This window comes from Bos indicus, chromosome 13 (assembly GCF_029378745.1).
Source record: "Bos indicus isolate NIAB-ARS_2022 breed Sahiwal x Tharparkar chromosome 13, NIAB-ARS_B.indTharparkar_mat_pri_1.0, whole genome shotgun sequence".
In the NCBI taxonomy this organism is placed as follows: domain Eukaryota; kingdom Metazoa; phylum Chordata; class Mammalia; order Artiodactyla; family Bovidae; genus Bos; species Bos indicus.
Genome location: NC_091772.1, coordinates 62,269,432 through 62,285,684, shown reverse-complemented (window position 1 = coordinate 62,285,684; position 16,253 = coordinate 62,269,432). Strand labels below are relative to the sequence as shown.

Genomic DNA, 16,253 nt, shown 5'->3' with positions numbered 1-16,253 from the left:
CACCCCCAAAATGGCAGCCCTGTAGCCAAGATCCTGAGCACTGCCATCACGTCCAACAGGCTTCTCCAGGTCCTGGGAGAACGAGGCTGGGCTCCCAGACCCCCAGGTGCCACATCTCCAGTCTGCATCCCAACTGTCCAGCCCCTGGCTCACAACCCAGCCCCTGCCTGAACATGGCCAACCTTCTCCACCGATGCATTGGACTGCAGCAACAGCTTCTTCTGGAAGTCTGCTTTTTTCCTTTCAGCCTCTTTGAGAGTTGAGTGTCTGTCAAGGGATAATCTTGACTGACTGAGGCTGCTAGCACTGAGAGGTTTCTGGAAAAAAAAAAAAAAAATGGGCCTCCCAGTTCAGCTTGAGACAATCTCTGGGGAACAGAGACAGAGGCAAATGCTGAAAGAGTGGACACCTCCCCCCAAAAGATACAGCTGGGTGTTCAAAGGATCCTGGGCATAAAGACACTCCAACGCTGGAGAATCTCAGGTTTAAGTTACCGGCAGCTTCTGCTTTCAGGGCAGAGAGCACAGTTGGCTTCTGGGGAAGCCCCCTCCTTCATCCTGGGAAAGACACTCTGGCTAGAGGTGAGGATCAAGGGCTGTGTATGTAGTTATACAACCCTGACACTTCAAGGATGGTCTGAGAGCCTCAGAGTGACAGGTGTGCATGTATCCAGCAGATTATGTGGGTTGAGGTTCAGACTGCCCTGTGCCTCACAAGCTCTCTGTGTCTGGGGAAGGTGGGGTTTCTCACTGAGGCCCAGCTCTCCAGAATGGGAATTAGACTGCAGGTGCTGAGACAATCTGACTGGTCCCTCAAGCCTCTCACTGGAGATAACGGTCTTCATGGCTGAGGGTCAGAGGCCAATGCACGCTGAGTCAGCAGGAGACAGTAGATACCCCCTGCTCTTCCTTCCAACTCCCCCGCTCCAGAACAGGGCTGTCAGACAAGCCTGGGGAGGTTAACCTGGGGCAGAGGCCAGGACTCAGAGGAGGAGGGAAGTGGTGGCTGCCTCTGGGCTTCAGACCCCCACAGCTCGTTCTCTGGGGCAGGAGGCATGGTGGCTCATCTTTGCCTGGGTGATGGGAGCCCAAGGACAGAGAAAGGCTTGAACTTCAGCTGTACCCTTGACCCTCGAGCCTGCAGACACTAGGTCTGTACTGGCCGTGCTCCTGGAAGAGACTGGGCCCAGGCCCGAGGCAGCAATGGGCCTAATCGGAAGGGACCCCACCCAGGCCTGGCCAAGGCGCCTCCTCGGGTGGTGGGGACATGGGGCGGCCACCTTCAGGGGCACCGGCTTGGCCGGCTCCTTGTCTCTGGGGTGTCTCATCACTGGAGGCGCCGACATCAGGTTCCGTCGCAGGTTGGCATCGACCATGGCCCTCGTGCGAAGGCCTGGGGGCTGTAGGTGCAGTTTGTAAGCCCACTTCTCCTGCTCGATGCAGGGCTTGCTGGGCCTGTGGCTATCGAACACACAGTCGTTCACATCCTTCACCTGTGCGTGGGAGGGAGTCCCATGAGGCATTGCAGCGTCCCGGTTGGAAGGGAGGCCTCCCTGCCCAATGCCAACACCACGGGGCCCTCCGGGTGCGTTGGGCTTGCTTCCCAGAAACCCTGTACCTTGACGGCATTGAACCAAAGCTTAGAAGCCTGTCCCCGGGGCACCCACAGGCAGGGGACAGCGTCCAGGAAGGACTCGGTCTCCCCAACTGTAAGTGGACAGTGCTTCCCAAGTATTTTTGAAGTAGTTTTTAGTCTGAAGGGAAACTCCAAAGTGTAAAATAGACAAAAAGCTGAAGTGTCCTGGAGAAGCTGCTGTAATAGCCTCTAAGCCTCTCTCCACAAGTTTGGAAAACTACTGGACAGGGTGACCCCGAAGGCCCCTTCCAGCTTTAATCCACAAAGATACAGTCATTCAGAGACTGTGGGGGCTTCCCAAGTCCTACCAAGAGCCCAGTGAGCCCAGAGCAGTAATCTGTAGTAGCGATGGGTCAATGTGAGCCACCTTCAAAGAGACAGTAATCTCCTCGGGAGACTAGGATTAGAGCCACAAGGCTCTGGAGTCAGACAGCCTGGATTTGGATCTATTACTTGATGGCTGTGTGACCTCAGGAGAGATACTTAACGTCTCTGTGCCTGTTTCCTCATGTGTCAAATGAGAATAATTATAAGAACTACCACCTACCTCCCTAGCTCCCAAACTCCTTCAGAACAAGTCACCATCACTCCCTTCCACCTCCCAGGGTGTCCCTGACCCACTCCCCAGCCCTACATGGTTCTGGCCCACAGCTAAGGGAGCACGAAGAAGAAAGCATGCTTCTGCTGACTGTACCCTCTTGGGCAGCAAGGGCAAGGGGCTCTGAGAGGCGTTGAAATTGAGGATGGGCCTGAAGGTGCCGACGTTCCAGAACAGGATGTCCCCGTTGTAGGAGGAGGTGGCGATGAACTGGTTCTGGTACTTGGCCATGCTCAGGACATCCTCCGTGTGGAAGGTCTGCCAGTGGTGGCATAAGAGCACCGGCTTGATCTTGTGGAACCTGCACACGTGCCCGGAGGCAGGAGGGTGGAGCGCTCAGCCTTATTGGTATCCTGGGAGAAGAACATCCAAGCCTCTGGGATTCCAAGCTCTGACCCAGAGGAGGACCCCTCCAGAGGAGGCGTAGAGCAGAGTTGGAGTTCTGCCCGGCTGACTGCATTAACTGAGCATCTGCTATGTGCCTGCTGTAAAGGCCTGGTCCTAGGGGCTTCACATACACTAATCTTACAGATTCGCCCCCTTCAGACACCTGAGCAAGACCTCAGGCTGAAAGAAGGGGAAATCATGACCCTAGAAAGGCTCTCTGAAGAGGACGGGCCCCTGCACTTGCTATTCCTCTGCCTATAATGTCGCTCCTGTCCCCAGCCCCTCACTGCTTCTCTAAGACCTCTCCTGCTCACTCTTCAGATCCCACTCCACTCATGACACCTCAGATGACCCTTTTCTGATGGCCCCTGACACTAGATCAGATTTTGTCCCCTCCCCATAGAAACCTGTATTGTTTTTTTCATAGCACTGAACAGACTATCATTATAAATTAAGTTATTTGATTAGTGTCTGAGTTCCAGGAGGATGGAGACTTCATGTTCTTGCTTATATCCATTCCCAGCACCTAGTACAAAGCCTGTTGGCCTCATGGAGTGATGAATAAGTGGACAGATGAGAGGACGAAGCAGTAAACCTCACCCTGCACTAATTTCCTGCTTGGTGTTCCAGCCGCCAGCAACGTTAGGGATGGAGGAGCCCATCTTAAGTAAAGAGAGAAGGGCCAGCTGCCGTCACCCGCCACGTGCGCCCTGGCCGCTGGCAGTGATTTCCGCGCTCAGGCATGTCCGACTCTTTGCAACCCTGTGGACTGTAGCCCGCCAGGCTCCTCTGTCCATGGAATTCTCCAGGCGAGAATACTGGAGTGGGTTGCCATTTCCTTCTCCAGAGGATCTTCCCATCCAAGGGATTGAACTCAGGTCTCCTACGTTGCAGGCAGATTCTTTACTGTCTGAGCCAAATCAGGGAAGCCCTGCACCCTGGCTACTCACGTGTAATAAGTGATTCTCTTACTCCATCCAGTCGTGTAGAACACTTTGTTCATGTGGACAATCCCACTAATCTATTGAAGAGGAAAGGAAACAGAACACTAAGGCACCTCAGAGAAAATGGCCCCAGGCCCCAAATGTCTTCCTAACCATACCAAGCAGGAAATCCAAACTCTCCATGATAATGAGACTTCCCCTAGCGGTGAAACCACTATATTTTTTTTCAGAGTGCTCTCACATCCCATTATCCATGTGATGGACCTGGAGGTGGCAGATTGGGTAAGTGTCCATGTCCATCTCACAGGGGACAGGAGGGAAGCCAAGGTCAAGCCTGGCTAAGGTCACACAACTGAGTCATAGGATCTGGACCAGTCCCTAATCCCTGGCTTCTTGGCCAAGTGCTCCTTCTGAGTTTCTTAAAGAACTGTGTCACAAGTTTGTAACAGGCTCAAGTCCCAAAGAGGAACTGCTGGCTTTGCACTTTGCCACAGCCACAGATCTTCCTCACAACCCTGGCAGGCATTTCCCAAACAGGGGTATGGGTGGCTCTGAATCACAGGACCCCACTGCCAACAATGCCACCTAAAGCCCTAAGATGTAGGGCGCCTGTGTGCTCACTCGCTCAGTCGTGTCTCTTTGCGATGCTATGGACTGCAGCCCACCAGGCTCCTCTGTCCGTGAAATTCCCCAAGCAAAAATACTGGAGCAGTTTGCCATTTTCTATTTCAGGGGATCTTCCTGACCCAGGGACCAAACCCACTAACTCAGGACCTCCTGAGTCTCCTGCATTGGCAGGTGGATTCCTTACCACCGGAGCCACCTGGGAAAATCCTCCCAAGATATAAGATGAGAAGTGCTAACACACTAAAAGAGCAAGAGTAGCTGACATCTGAAGAACATTTGTGGAGGACAGGCCCTATTATCTATCTTCATTTTATTGATTAAGATTTTTTTTATGTGGACCATTTTTTGTCTTTATTGAATTTGTTACCATATTGCTTTTGTTTTATGTGTTGGTTTTCTTTGGCCTCAAGGCATGTGGGATCTTGGCTCCCCAACCAAGGATCAAACCTCCACCCCCTGCAATGGAAGGTGAAGTCTTAACCACTAGACCTTCAGGGAAGTCTCAACTAGCTTCATTTTATGCACAAAGGCTCAGGGAGGCAAAAGCCAGGGAGTCTGTGTGCACAGCCTTTCAGGGAGACGTGAAAAATAGCACGTGCTGGGGTCACAGGAGCTGTGAGGGGCCCCCAGGCCCCAGATGATGGGCCAGACTGACCTCTAACTGGTCCGCTTTGGGGAAGGTCAGCAGGCATTCGCCAACGCTGTAGTTCCACATCTTCACGGTGCCATCACGCAGACCCGTGAGCAGGCACCCCTCTGACTCATCCAGGGACATGGCGGTCAGCTCCACTTGCTGGTCACCCGTCACTGAGAACTCCATCAGCCTCCTGCCCGTCACGACCTCCCACACACTCACCATGCCGCTCAGACAGCCGCTCACCACCTGTGGGGGAGCACACAGCCGGGGCTCCTGGGGAGGGGAAGGCCCCCACTCCCAAGGGCAGCCGCCAGCTGGCATGACTGCTGATAGCCCAGCCACCACTCAGTGTACCGAGAAGACAGACACTCTGGGCCCTCCTGCTGCAGGACAACCCACTCTCGAAAACAGGCCTTCCTCTGCCCTGTGCAAACTGGCACAGTTCTTTTAGAAGGAACCGCTTTGGTGAAATCCCCTTTAACTCTGAAATGGAATTTATCAGAATCTTTCCAGAGAAAATCATACTGAATCCAGAAAAGACACTTACCGAAAAAGCATTAACATGGAGGATAGGAAAAAAACAACAAGAAATACACTAATGGTCCCCTAAGCAGGGAAATGTTGGTTAAAGATAGGTCACCCCACCTGAAGCAACATCACGACTGTGACGATGAAACAGCAACAGGGGATGTTCCTTCAGACTAACCTTCCCATTGAGAACATCTAGAAAAGCTAGATAAGGGGGGTTTTTTTAAAACTGGTTAAGGGCATTGAGGAGCCCTAAGGTATGAGGAGTGGTGGTGCCAGGAGCCAGAACGAGAGGGAAACCCAAAGAGGTAAGTGCTGGCCTCCCACCGCCAAGGCCACGTTGCAGCAGACAGAGCCGCCCTACCCAGAGCCCCAGCCAGGAAATGGGTACCAGTAAGAGGGGGCAGAGGGCCCAGGAGCCCCTGCTGTCCCCACACTTCAGAATCTACATGCCTAGTTGCTCTGCCCAATGCAGAGGTCTCTGCTCAGGACCACAGCCTGGGCCTCCCTCCCCTTCCATAACAAAGCTGAACCACGGTTTCCCTGGAAATGACCTCCAGGGGCAACACCCACCCCAGGATCCTCAAAGAGCAGCCCACACCCCGTGTTCCATCACACACAGCGGAAAGAAGGCTGCCCAGAGCTGACCTGGGGTGGTAGCCAGGGGCACACAGGCTCAGAGGAGTTTGGTGACCCAGTGGCCACTTGGTGGAGCTCCGGTCTCCCCCAGGGCAACCCTTGTGCAAGACAGCTGCTCGCCAACCTCCCGCTGCCCGTACCACCACCCAAGCTCTGAGAGTCCTGCCCCACGCCGCCCCCTGTGCCTGCTGCCAGCCCTAGAGATAAGCTGCTGCCCACTGACCTGCTTGAAAACCTTGCTGTAGAGGACGGCACACAGGGGCGTGCTGTAAGTCGTGGTCTTCTCCTCTGCTCTCCCAGGCCCCTGCGTCTCCAGGTACCCTTTCAGGATTCCAATCTGTAGGGGAGGAGGTGCAGACAGTTGGACAGTCAGAAGGGCCCGCTGTCAGTGACTGGCCCCAGGGAGAAACTTCCAGTAAACCAAGACACCAAGACATCCTCAACCGCATGCAGGCTTACTGACAGCTCACCCCAAATCCATGCCCCCACTTCCTGAGATCAGAGCTTCCAAACCCTAGAGCTCCTACAACCCCAAAGCACAAATCCAAGTCCCTTTTATAACTTCTGAAAAGCATAAGGCCTCGATCTGGTGTTCCCTCCTCCAGGAAGCCTTCCCTGACTGCCTTAGCCTCCAGCCAGGCTCGGGATCCTTTCTCTGTGCTCCATGAGGCACCCAGCACACATCTACATATAATGCACAGCATTTTCTATTAAAATTATCTGTTATGCTACTCCCCCATGAGTTCCTTGAGGGATGGGCCAGTGCCTAATTAATATACTCTCTGCTTTGAAATGAAATTCAAAGGTCTGTTGAATTCAACAAGCGCTGACAGCCGTCCTGACACTCAGCAGAGGGGAAGGAACCCACCAACTCCCTTCTCAGGACACCTGCCATCTGGGAGAGTCAGCCAATGGCACAAGGACACTGAGTGTGTCAGCTGGCCAACAGAGGGAAGAAGAGCCATGTAGGGCTACCACTTCCTCTCAACCACAGGTGACACCCTCGTCTCCCTTTCTGGATCGAACCTCTTCTACTGGCTGCCAAGCATCCCTATAGCCCCCTAACTTCCATCTTGTCACATCGCTGCCCCCCTCCCCGCACCGGCACCATGGACAGTCAGCCCTTTGTGCTTCTCCCAGGCTGTCCCACCCTGAGGGGTTCAGGGCAGACCTCACACGGGCACCAGCTGCGTCACGGCTCACAGGCAGGCTTCACGGCAGGTCCCCCCAGGTTCTCTCCTTCACAGGGACTGCTCGGGTGTGGGTGTGGGCCCTGCCCTCCTGGGGTTCATGATTTGGCAGGAAAGACAGTCATGTAACCATGACAGGACAGAGTCATAAGGGCTGTGATCCAGGCCAGGCAAAGGAGCTTGGAGTGAAGGCTTCTAACCTAGCCTGGGGGTCAAGGCAGGCTTCCAGAAGGAAGGACTGGAGGAGGCAAAGGTCAAGAGAGCAGCAAGAGCAACATAGAGGGTGACCACTGGGGGCCTAGAAGCAGTCCTCCAGGAATTCGCAGGGGATAGCACTTTGAGGGCCAGGCCACAGAGCCCAGCAGCTTTGTCCTCATGGCATAAAGCAGTCTCGGTCAGGACAGGATGTGACCACCCCTCGGTGTCCCGTGGGTCAGCAGACCATGGCCCCTCCCCTCCTCGTGCAGCCATGGCCCGCCTCCCTCCCGCACAGCACTCACTGAATAGGTGCTGCAGATGAGCGAGTTGTCCTCTTTGTGGAAGTAGATGCTGGTGATGGGGCAATGTCCCAGGGCAAAATGCTTCCCGCAGAAGGACTGAAGACACTGGTAGTCTTGCATGTCCCACACGCGAATATTCTGGGGGTGGGAAATCAGCAGAGAGGTCAAGAGTGGGTTCTCAGGGATGCGGCTGGCCCGAGGCCTGGGGGTGCTCCTGGGAGCACAGCCACCATGCTGTCACTGCCACAGACCACAAGCCCATGACAGAGACACCGTGCGTGTATGCTTGGTCGCTCAGTCATGTCTGACTCTGTGCGACCCCATGGACTGTAGCCTGCCAGGCTCCTCTGTCCATTGGATTTCCCAGGCAAGAATACTGGAGTGGATTGCCATGCCTTCCTCTGTGGGACCTTCCCTATCTAGGGATCAAACCCACATCCCTTACATCTTCTGCATTGGCAGGCAGGTTCTTTACCACTAGCTCCACCTGGGAAGCCCAGAGACATCGTTCAGTTCAGGTTCAGTTCAGTCACTCAGTTCAGTTGCTCAGTCGTGTCTGACTCTTTGCAACCCCATGGACTGCAGCATACCAGGCTTCCCTGTCCACCACCAACTCCCGAAGTTTACTCAAACTCATGTCCATTGAGTCAGTGATGCCATCGAACCATCTCATCCTCTGTCGTCCCCTTCTCTTCCTGCCTTCAATCATTCCCAGCATCAGGGTCTCTTCAAATGAGTCGGTTCTTGGCATCAGGTGGCCAAAGTATTGGAGTTTCAGCTTCAGCATCAGTCTTTGTTTATGGTCACATGAGGCAACTGAGCCATACACACCACTCCCAGTATCCTCCTCCCCAGACGTCTACCCTGCTTGAGCACCTGCTGCTCATCAGCTGAGGATGGAGACCTCACCAGGCAGCCCATGCCCCCTAGACACGCAGCTCCCACCCCGGCATCCCTCCAGTAAAGCCAGGCAGGGCACAGACAGAACTGCCAACTTAGTTGCCCAAAAGGCCAGCCTGTTCCCCTGGCTTCCTCCCAGGTTAAGGAAGTGTCCCCAGAGGGCCCGTGGAAGTCCCTGCGGGACACTCCTCACCCGGGGGCATCGGCAGCAAACCGGACAGGGCAGGGGCTTGAATCCACAGACCCATCCACATCCTGGCTCCACTCATCGCTGACCATGAGCGTCTGTTTCTGTCTCCCCACCCCTCCAGTCTCAGAGTCTCCATCAGAGGGGATGATGCCCAGCTCCTGGTGCTGCCAGCAGCATTCCAGACAATAAGAAGTGTGGGGTGTGCTGGGGAGCATGTCCTGGTGACCCAAGGGCCCTGCCTGCTCCTGATCTACCGAGTCCCAGAAGACACAAACTTGTCCCCTGCAGGAAGACACCTGGGACTGTTGACGTGCAGTCCCCAGTAGGTGGGGAGAGATCCTGAACCCATAGCTCAGAGGAGCAGAGTAACGGACCTGAGCAGAGGAGCTGGGGCATTTGAGAAAGGTCCAGCCAGGGCAGGCAAGAGAGGTCACTGGGAGAGCTGAGGGCAGCAAGTCTGGGTCTGGGGGAGGGGAAAGGCTCACCTGTGTTGTATACCTACTATGTGTCAGTCCGGCCACTGCTCCTTTACCACCTGCCCTCCTCTAAACCACTCAACAGCCATTCTCTGGATGAGGAGACTGAGACCCAGTTAAGCGAAGGCCCCGCCCAGGACCACAAACCACGTAGCCAGGCTGGGCCACGTGGAAAGCAGCTCTAGTGGGCTGCTCAGAGCTGGGCTCAGGCTTCTATTGTGGTGGGGGGTGAGGTGGTCAGAGACCCATGGTGCCACCTGGGGTACCCCCCTCTAGGCCTTTGGGCAGGGGTGGGACCATGGGCAGGGAGGTCCCACCATTCCCTGAGCCTCTCCAACTGGCAGCCCCCTGGCTGGCTGAGCCAGCTCATTATCAGTGGGCCAGCATCTTTGGGAAACGGGAACTTATGGGCCGGGGGGCGTCAGGCTGGGCTCCCCCAGGGTGACACCTTGTCCTTGGAGACGCTGAGGAGGATGCTGCTGTCCTTGCTGTTCACAACGATGTGTGTCACCGAAGTCTGATGCCCCTTCATCATCCACACGGGCTTTCTTGAGAAGAAGGGGTTCCACAGGCGGATGAGGGGGTCATAGCCACCAGTCACTGGAGTTGAAAACCGGGTATCAGCCACTAGGGGCTTGTGCTGGGACCTTGTCCTGGACAGGCCTCAGACTCCAGCCAGATGACAGCTGCTGTTACGACCCATACCTGCCCTCCCCACCCCATCCCCTCCACCACCGAGCCAAGCAAGCCCGTGTCACCACTCCACCCCAGGTGCCCATGAGCGGGCACCGGAGCGGCCAGAGGCCAGATGCCAGATGCCACGAGGCCTCCCCCTCAACTCTAATAGGTCGCACCCCCTCAGCAGCCCTCACCCTCGTTCTGCCAGACCAGCACCTTCCACGTGATACAAAGGTTACTTACCCAGGACGTTCCTGTCTGGGCAGTAATCGAAGCAAAGAATCCCTTTTCTCAAATTCAGCACGGACACCCTACAACAGCAAAGGAGGCAGGGGTTCCGGGAGGGTCAGGGAGAAAGTCAAGCCCAATGGCCTCACAGGCCCCAGAGCCCTAGAAGCTCTGTGCCTTTGCGCGTGCTATTCCCTCATGTCCACACATCCTGCCCCACCAACTCTTTCTATTCAAACTCTCCCTTCAAAACTCAACTCTAGGCCTTTACTGGTGGCACAGTGGATAAGAATCATCCTGACAACGCAGGGGGTATGGGTGGATCCCCAGTCCAGGAAGATCCCACATGCTGTGGAACAACTAAGCCCGTGCGCTGCAACTACTGAGGCCCGTGCACCTCCAGCTTGTACTCTGCAATAAGAGAAGCCCCTACAATGAGATGCTCCCGCACTGCAGTGAAGAGCAGCTCCCACTCACAGCAACTAGAGAAAGCCCGCACATAGCAACGAAGACCCAGCACAGCCATAAGTAAATGAACTCAACTCCAGCATGTTCTCAACCAAACTTGGCCCTGAACTGCTCCTCTGCCACTACCCGGGGGCCTAAGCCTGGTTATCACCGTAGAGGCTCCCTCTCCTGAATTCCCATTATTCAGCCGAGCCCCAAATCCTCTTTGCCCACATCCCACCAGGGCCCAGGCCCCCTTCACTTCTGTATCAGCCTCCTGGGGTGGGGGGCTCTTAATCTCCTGCCTTTCTGCCACTTCCCTGTGCTCCCCACTCCACAGCCAGAAGGATTCCTCTAAAACTCAAAAGTTCAAGAAAAGCATATGAAATATCTGTGTTGTCAAACCAGATATATCTCTCTCCACACTGAATGTATGCAAAGAAATATTCTGGAAGAACTGTCACAAAATGTTACTAGAAATTATTTCAGGCTGATTCACCCATCTATTCAAGGAAGGTTTCCCAGTTCCTATGCCCTTCCAGGATGAGCAGACAGGATGCTCCTGCCTTCACTGGAGCTTCCCTTCTAGAGGAAAACCACCTGAGAGAGTAAAGAATAGAGAGACAAGGAAATGGGCATGTACACATCATGGCAAGTCCTGCAGGGAAATAAACAGACCGCTGGAGGAGACCAGGTCTGCAGGAGACTTCTGTGTGGAGAAGAGATTGGAAGGTCAGGGTATGACTCAGGGAAGAAGTCCACAAGGCCACTCCAGAGGCAGAATTTGGGTTGACAGTGCCGGCCCCACCTGCAGAGGCCATGCCCCAAGAGGGCATCACCTAATTCACTGGAAAAAAACCCTGATGCTGGGAAAGATTAAAGGCAGGAGGAGAAGAGGATGACAGAGGATGAGATGATTGGAAGGCATCATGGACTCAATGGACATGAGTTTGAGCAAGTTCCGGGAGTTGGTGATGGGCAGGGAAGCCTGGCGTGCTGCAGTCCGTGGGCTCGCAGCACTGAACTCAACTGAGAGACTGAACAAGAGCAGTCAATGGTGTCACCTGCTGGCCAGGGTGTGTACTGCACTCACACATGAAGAAACGGGGTATGTGCACATGTGTATAACTATATATTCTGCAACCCACCCCTAAAATAAATCTCGATGTCCACTCCTGGCGGACTCCAGGCCACCATCGTGTGTGCCCTGAATTAATACAATGGCATCCCTACTGGTGTCCTTACTTCCCCTCCTGCCCATATACAGCTTCCCTCTTAGCTCAGTGGGTAAAGAATCTGCCTGCAATGAAGGAGACCCGGGTTAATTCCTGGGTCAGGAAGATCCCCTGGAGAAGGAGACAGCAACCCACTCCAGTATTCTTGCCTAGAGAATCCCATGAACAGAGGAGCCTGGCAGGCTGCAGTCTACGTGTTCACAAGAGTTGGACACGACTTAGCGACTTATACCACCACGACCAGCACTTGCAACAGAGCAGCCAGAATGATGCTCTGCATGTCAGACCACACCATTCCTCTGCCCAGAACCATCCTAGAAACCTTGCCCATATCTAATTCCAAATAATAATAAAAAGATGTTTTTGAGACACTTGGGTAAAGATTAACTTGGATAGTACTAGGAATATTAAAGTGTTAGTTGCTCAGTTGTGTCCAACTCTTTGCAACCCCATGGACTGTAGACCACCAGGCTCCTCTGTCTATGAGATTTTCCAGGCAAGAATACTGGAGTGGGTAGCCATTCCCTTCTTAAGGGGAATCTTCTCAACCTAGGGATCAAACTTAGAAAGCATTATACTATTTCTCTACTTCTATTTGTTTAAAATCTTTCATAAAAGGAAAAATGTTTCAAAAACAAAACAAACAAACAAAAAAAAAAAACCAGGCAGACAGGACCAATGCAGGCCTGGGGGCAGGAACATGCTTGAACCACGAGGGGGCCAGTGTGGCTAGAGTGGGAAGGCAGCAGGGCCAGCCACCGAGGCCCTCGTGGCCACAACGCAGTAATCCCCATGACAGCCTCCTGCCACTGAGACCCAATAAAACAAGAAGCTGAATGAAAGACATATCACCAACATGAGGTAATACTCCCACCAAATCAGAGGAACCAAACCGACAAACCAGCTCCAAGCAAAATGCCACCACACCACTCCACTCAAAGCACAAAAGCAAGACAGAAGCCTCCCCACCACCTCAGGCATATGCTCCCCTCCTCCAGCCTAGAGTTAGTTCCAGGACTTGAGGACTGGATAAGGGAGCGGGGAGAGGAGGGGGCCCCACAAGATTCCAGATTCATTTATGTTTGAATCTTCTTTACGTATATACATATACCTGTATGACTAACAGCTGATTTTATTTTCTTGGCTGCACAACGCAGTTTGTGGGATCTTAGCTGTTCAATCATGGATGAAACCTGGGCCCTCAGTAGCGAAATCGTGGAGAAGGCAATGGCACCCCACTCCAGTACTCTTGCCTGGAAAATCCCATGGATGGAGGAGCCTGGTAGGCTGCAGTCCATGGGCTCGCTAAGAGTCGGACACGACTGAGCGACTTCACTTTCACTTTTCAGTTTCATGCATTGGAGAAGGAAATGGCAACCCACTCCAGTGTTCTTGCCTGGAGAATCCCAGGGACGGGGGAGCCTGGTGGGCCGCCGTCTATGGGGTCGCACAGAGTCGGACACGACTGAAGCGACTTAGCAGCAGCAGCAGCAGCAACCACTGGACCACGAGGGAATTCCTAACAGTTGATTTTCAAAAAAAAAAAAGACAACAGAAGAAAATATTCCCTCCGGGGTAAAGGAATTAAACATGAAGGAAATATATTAGAACCATCTCCAAAGAATTAGTGTGGCCAACTACCGAACACAGACCACATGCGGTGCTCGCTCACGTAAGCCTTGAGGTAAGTGAAGGGCTATTATCGTCCCCTTTGGGAACAGGAGGAAACTGAGGTTCACAGAAGTAAAGCAACCCACATTCATCCCTTCACTCAGAAAACGTTTTTCTGACTGTATCATACTACGTGCCAGCCTTTGTGCTGAATTTTGTGTATAGATTGGTGGATAAAAGAGACCTTACATTTTTGCTGCTGGTGGCAATGCCAGAATGATTAAAACCAGACTCCATAAAAGTTCTCATCGCAGGAAAGGAAAAAAGGAACGTGTAACTGTGTGTGGTGATAGATGTTAACTAGACTTACTGTGATCATTTCACAATACATGTGTTTAGTCACTCAGTCATGTGCGATTCTTTGGGACCCCATGGAGCGTTGCCCGCCAGGCTCCTCTGTCCATGGGATTCTCCAGGCAAGAGTACTGGAGTGGGTTGCCATGCCCTCCTCCAGGGGATCTTCCCAACCCAGGAGTCGAACCCAGGTCTCCCACATTGCAGGTGGATTCTTTACTGACTGAGCCACCAGGGAAGCCCTCACAAATTATATATGAGTATCAAATCATTCTATTGCACACCTGAAACTTAATATAATATTATATGTCAATTTTCAAAACTGACAATCTCAAATTTAAAAAATGAAAAACAGACTCCAGAGCCCATATTCCAGCCACCACAGCCCACTGTTGGCTCTTAGGACATACAGTGATTCTTTGTACCCAGCCTGATCCACAGGCCTCTGTACTGCCCACAGGAGATGCCACTGTCCTAGAGGCAGGCCACCTCTCAGCAGGGACGGCCACGTGTGGTTGAACTGAAGCTGGCATCCCAGAGTCAGTGTCACCACCCACCCTCTCCAGACCCACCACCTCCACCTGGAGATGGGTGCCCCTTACTTGAGGCTGTCTGGGACTTTGGATGGCAACACTGTCAGCACCAGAGAGGACTTGTCAATGGCTGAACAGGAGGCCACCAGGTTCAGCTGGGGGATGAACTTGACCTGTTGACACCAGTTGAGGTGGAGAGCCTGGAAAGAGAGCGATGGTGGTGGGACACCCAACCCAAGCACAGTCGTCCAGGCCCAGCCCCACCTCGTCCAGGCCCAGCTCCCAGAAAGTGGCAGAGATCAGGAGCTGGAAGGGCCAGGAGATCCTGAGTCTAGTGCTAGTGATCAAGGCTCTGGCAAAGTGCTCCGGCCCCGCAGTTCTAGCCCAGGTAATGCGATCAGGACAGTATGGCCACCAGTTGTCAATGGAACAGGTGAGAAGCACTGAAATCTCCTGTCACGTGAACTCTTATTTATAGATCAGAGGACAGGCTAGGTCAAGTGCATACTAATACCATTCTCTGTGGCCCCATCCCAAGGTGGGAGGCAGGATGGGTCCAAGTCTGCCTAGTCCACAGTCCCTGTCATCCACCCTCATCCCTAGTCGACAGGGAGCCAGCGCTCCCCTACACCCGCCTTGTGTTTGTCAGGACGAGGTATGCAGAACACGAGGATGTTATCTGGTGCAACTTGGGTGGAAAAAAGGCTGCAACCCACAGGCCAAGGGCATGGCCTGGCTGGATGCACTCTGAGGTCTGGCCCTACGCTTGGCCTTCCAGTCAGGAGATTTTCCTCTCCAGGACAAGAATGGACAAGGTGACTGGAGGGGTCGTCAGGCACTGAGCTGGGTCTCACATGCGCTGTTTCACCAAGTGCCTGTCACGGTCAAGGCTGGAGGATGATTTGATTACCAGTGGCTGACGAAGCGAGCAGTCATGCCTGCGTAACGAAGCCACCATAGAAACCCAAAAGGATGGGATTCAGAAAGCTTCTGGGCTGGAGAACGCGTACAGGGAGAGTGGGGACCCAGACAGGGATGGGAGCTCCACCCCCACTTCTGCCGTGCCTTCTGCATCTCTGCCACCTGGCTGTTCCTAAATTACATCTTTTTATTTAAAACAAAAACAACGGTGATCTAGTGAAGTAAAACGTTTCTCGAAGTTCTATGAGCTACTCTGGCAAATTAATCGAACCCAAGGAGGGCAGTCATGGGAACCTCACTTATGCTGGTGGGTCAGAATCACAGGTGACAGCCTGAACTTGCACTTGGCATCGGAAGTGGAGGGCAGTCACGTGGGACCCTTAACCTGCAGGGTCTGAGGCTATCTTTGGGTAGACAGTGTTAGGATTGAGCTGAATTGTAGGAAAGCCAGCTCATGTCAGAGAACAGCTCAGAGGCATGGGAGAAAAACAGTCATTGTGACAGGCGCCACAGTCCTATATGCCAGGGGGTACCCGACCTCCAGGACCTAATGCCTGATGATCTGAGGTGGAGCTGATGCAATAATAATAGAAATAAGGTGCACAATAAATGAAATGCACTTCAATCACCCTGACACCATCCCCCACCCCAGTCAATGGAAAAACTGTCTTCTATGAAACCATTCCCTCATGCCAGGTTGGGAACCACTGCTATCAGCACTGCAGTGCAGGGATGAAGGCAGAGGTGGATGGCAAGCAGGGCTGTGCTAAGCTGGCTGCTTAGGACCCAAAGCAAACAGAGGGGTGCGTACAGTAAGTGGGGGGAGAACACAGTAGCCTAAAGGAATGGCACGTGCCAAGGCCCTGCAGTGCCACGGGCTTCGCACTCAGAGAACAGCAGTTTGCTGGCATTTCTGTGGCAGAGTGAGGAGAAGCAAGGTAGAAAGCAAGACCAGAAACAAGCCAGGGGCCAGAGCCCTTCCCGTCCTGATGGTC

The 16,253-nt window shown here is 53.5% G+C and overlaps 1 protein-coding gene across 2 annotated transcripts in view; it reads right to left on the bottom strand.

Moving 5' to 3' along the window:
* Positions 1 to 16,253, bottom strand: part of EFCAB8 (EF-hand calcium binding domain 8) — a 58,128-nt gene that overhangs the window by 14,296 nt on the left and 27,579 nt on the right. For both annotated transcript variants that reach the window (XM_070801498.1, XM_070801499.1), the window contains 10 exons: positions 14,407 to 14,537; positions 10,173 to 10,240; positions 9,700 to 9,851; positions 7,686 to 7,823; positions 6,219 to 6,332; positions 4,847 to 5,074; positions 3,571 to 3,641; positions 2,330 to 2,534; positions 1,280 to 1,492; positions 183 to 317 (listed from right to left, as the gene is read on the bottom strand). In XM_070801498.1, coding sequence (XP_070657599.1) covers positions 183 to 317; positions 1,280 to 1,492; positions 2,330 to 2,534; positions 3,571 to 3,641; positions 4,847 to 5,074; positions 6,219 to 6,332; positions 7,686 to 7,823; positions 9,700 to 9,851; positions 10,173 to 10,240; positions 14,407 to 14,537 — 1,455 coding nt within the window. The remainder of the gene's footprint in view (positions 1 to 182; positions 318 to 1,279; positions 1,493 to 2,329; positions 2,535 to 3,570; positions 3,642 to 4,846; positions 5,075 to 6,218; positions 6,333 to 7,685; positions 7,824 to 9,699; positions 9,852 to 10,172; positions 10,241 to 14,406; positions 14,538 to 16,253) is intronic.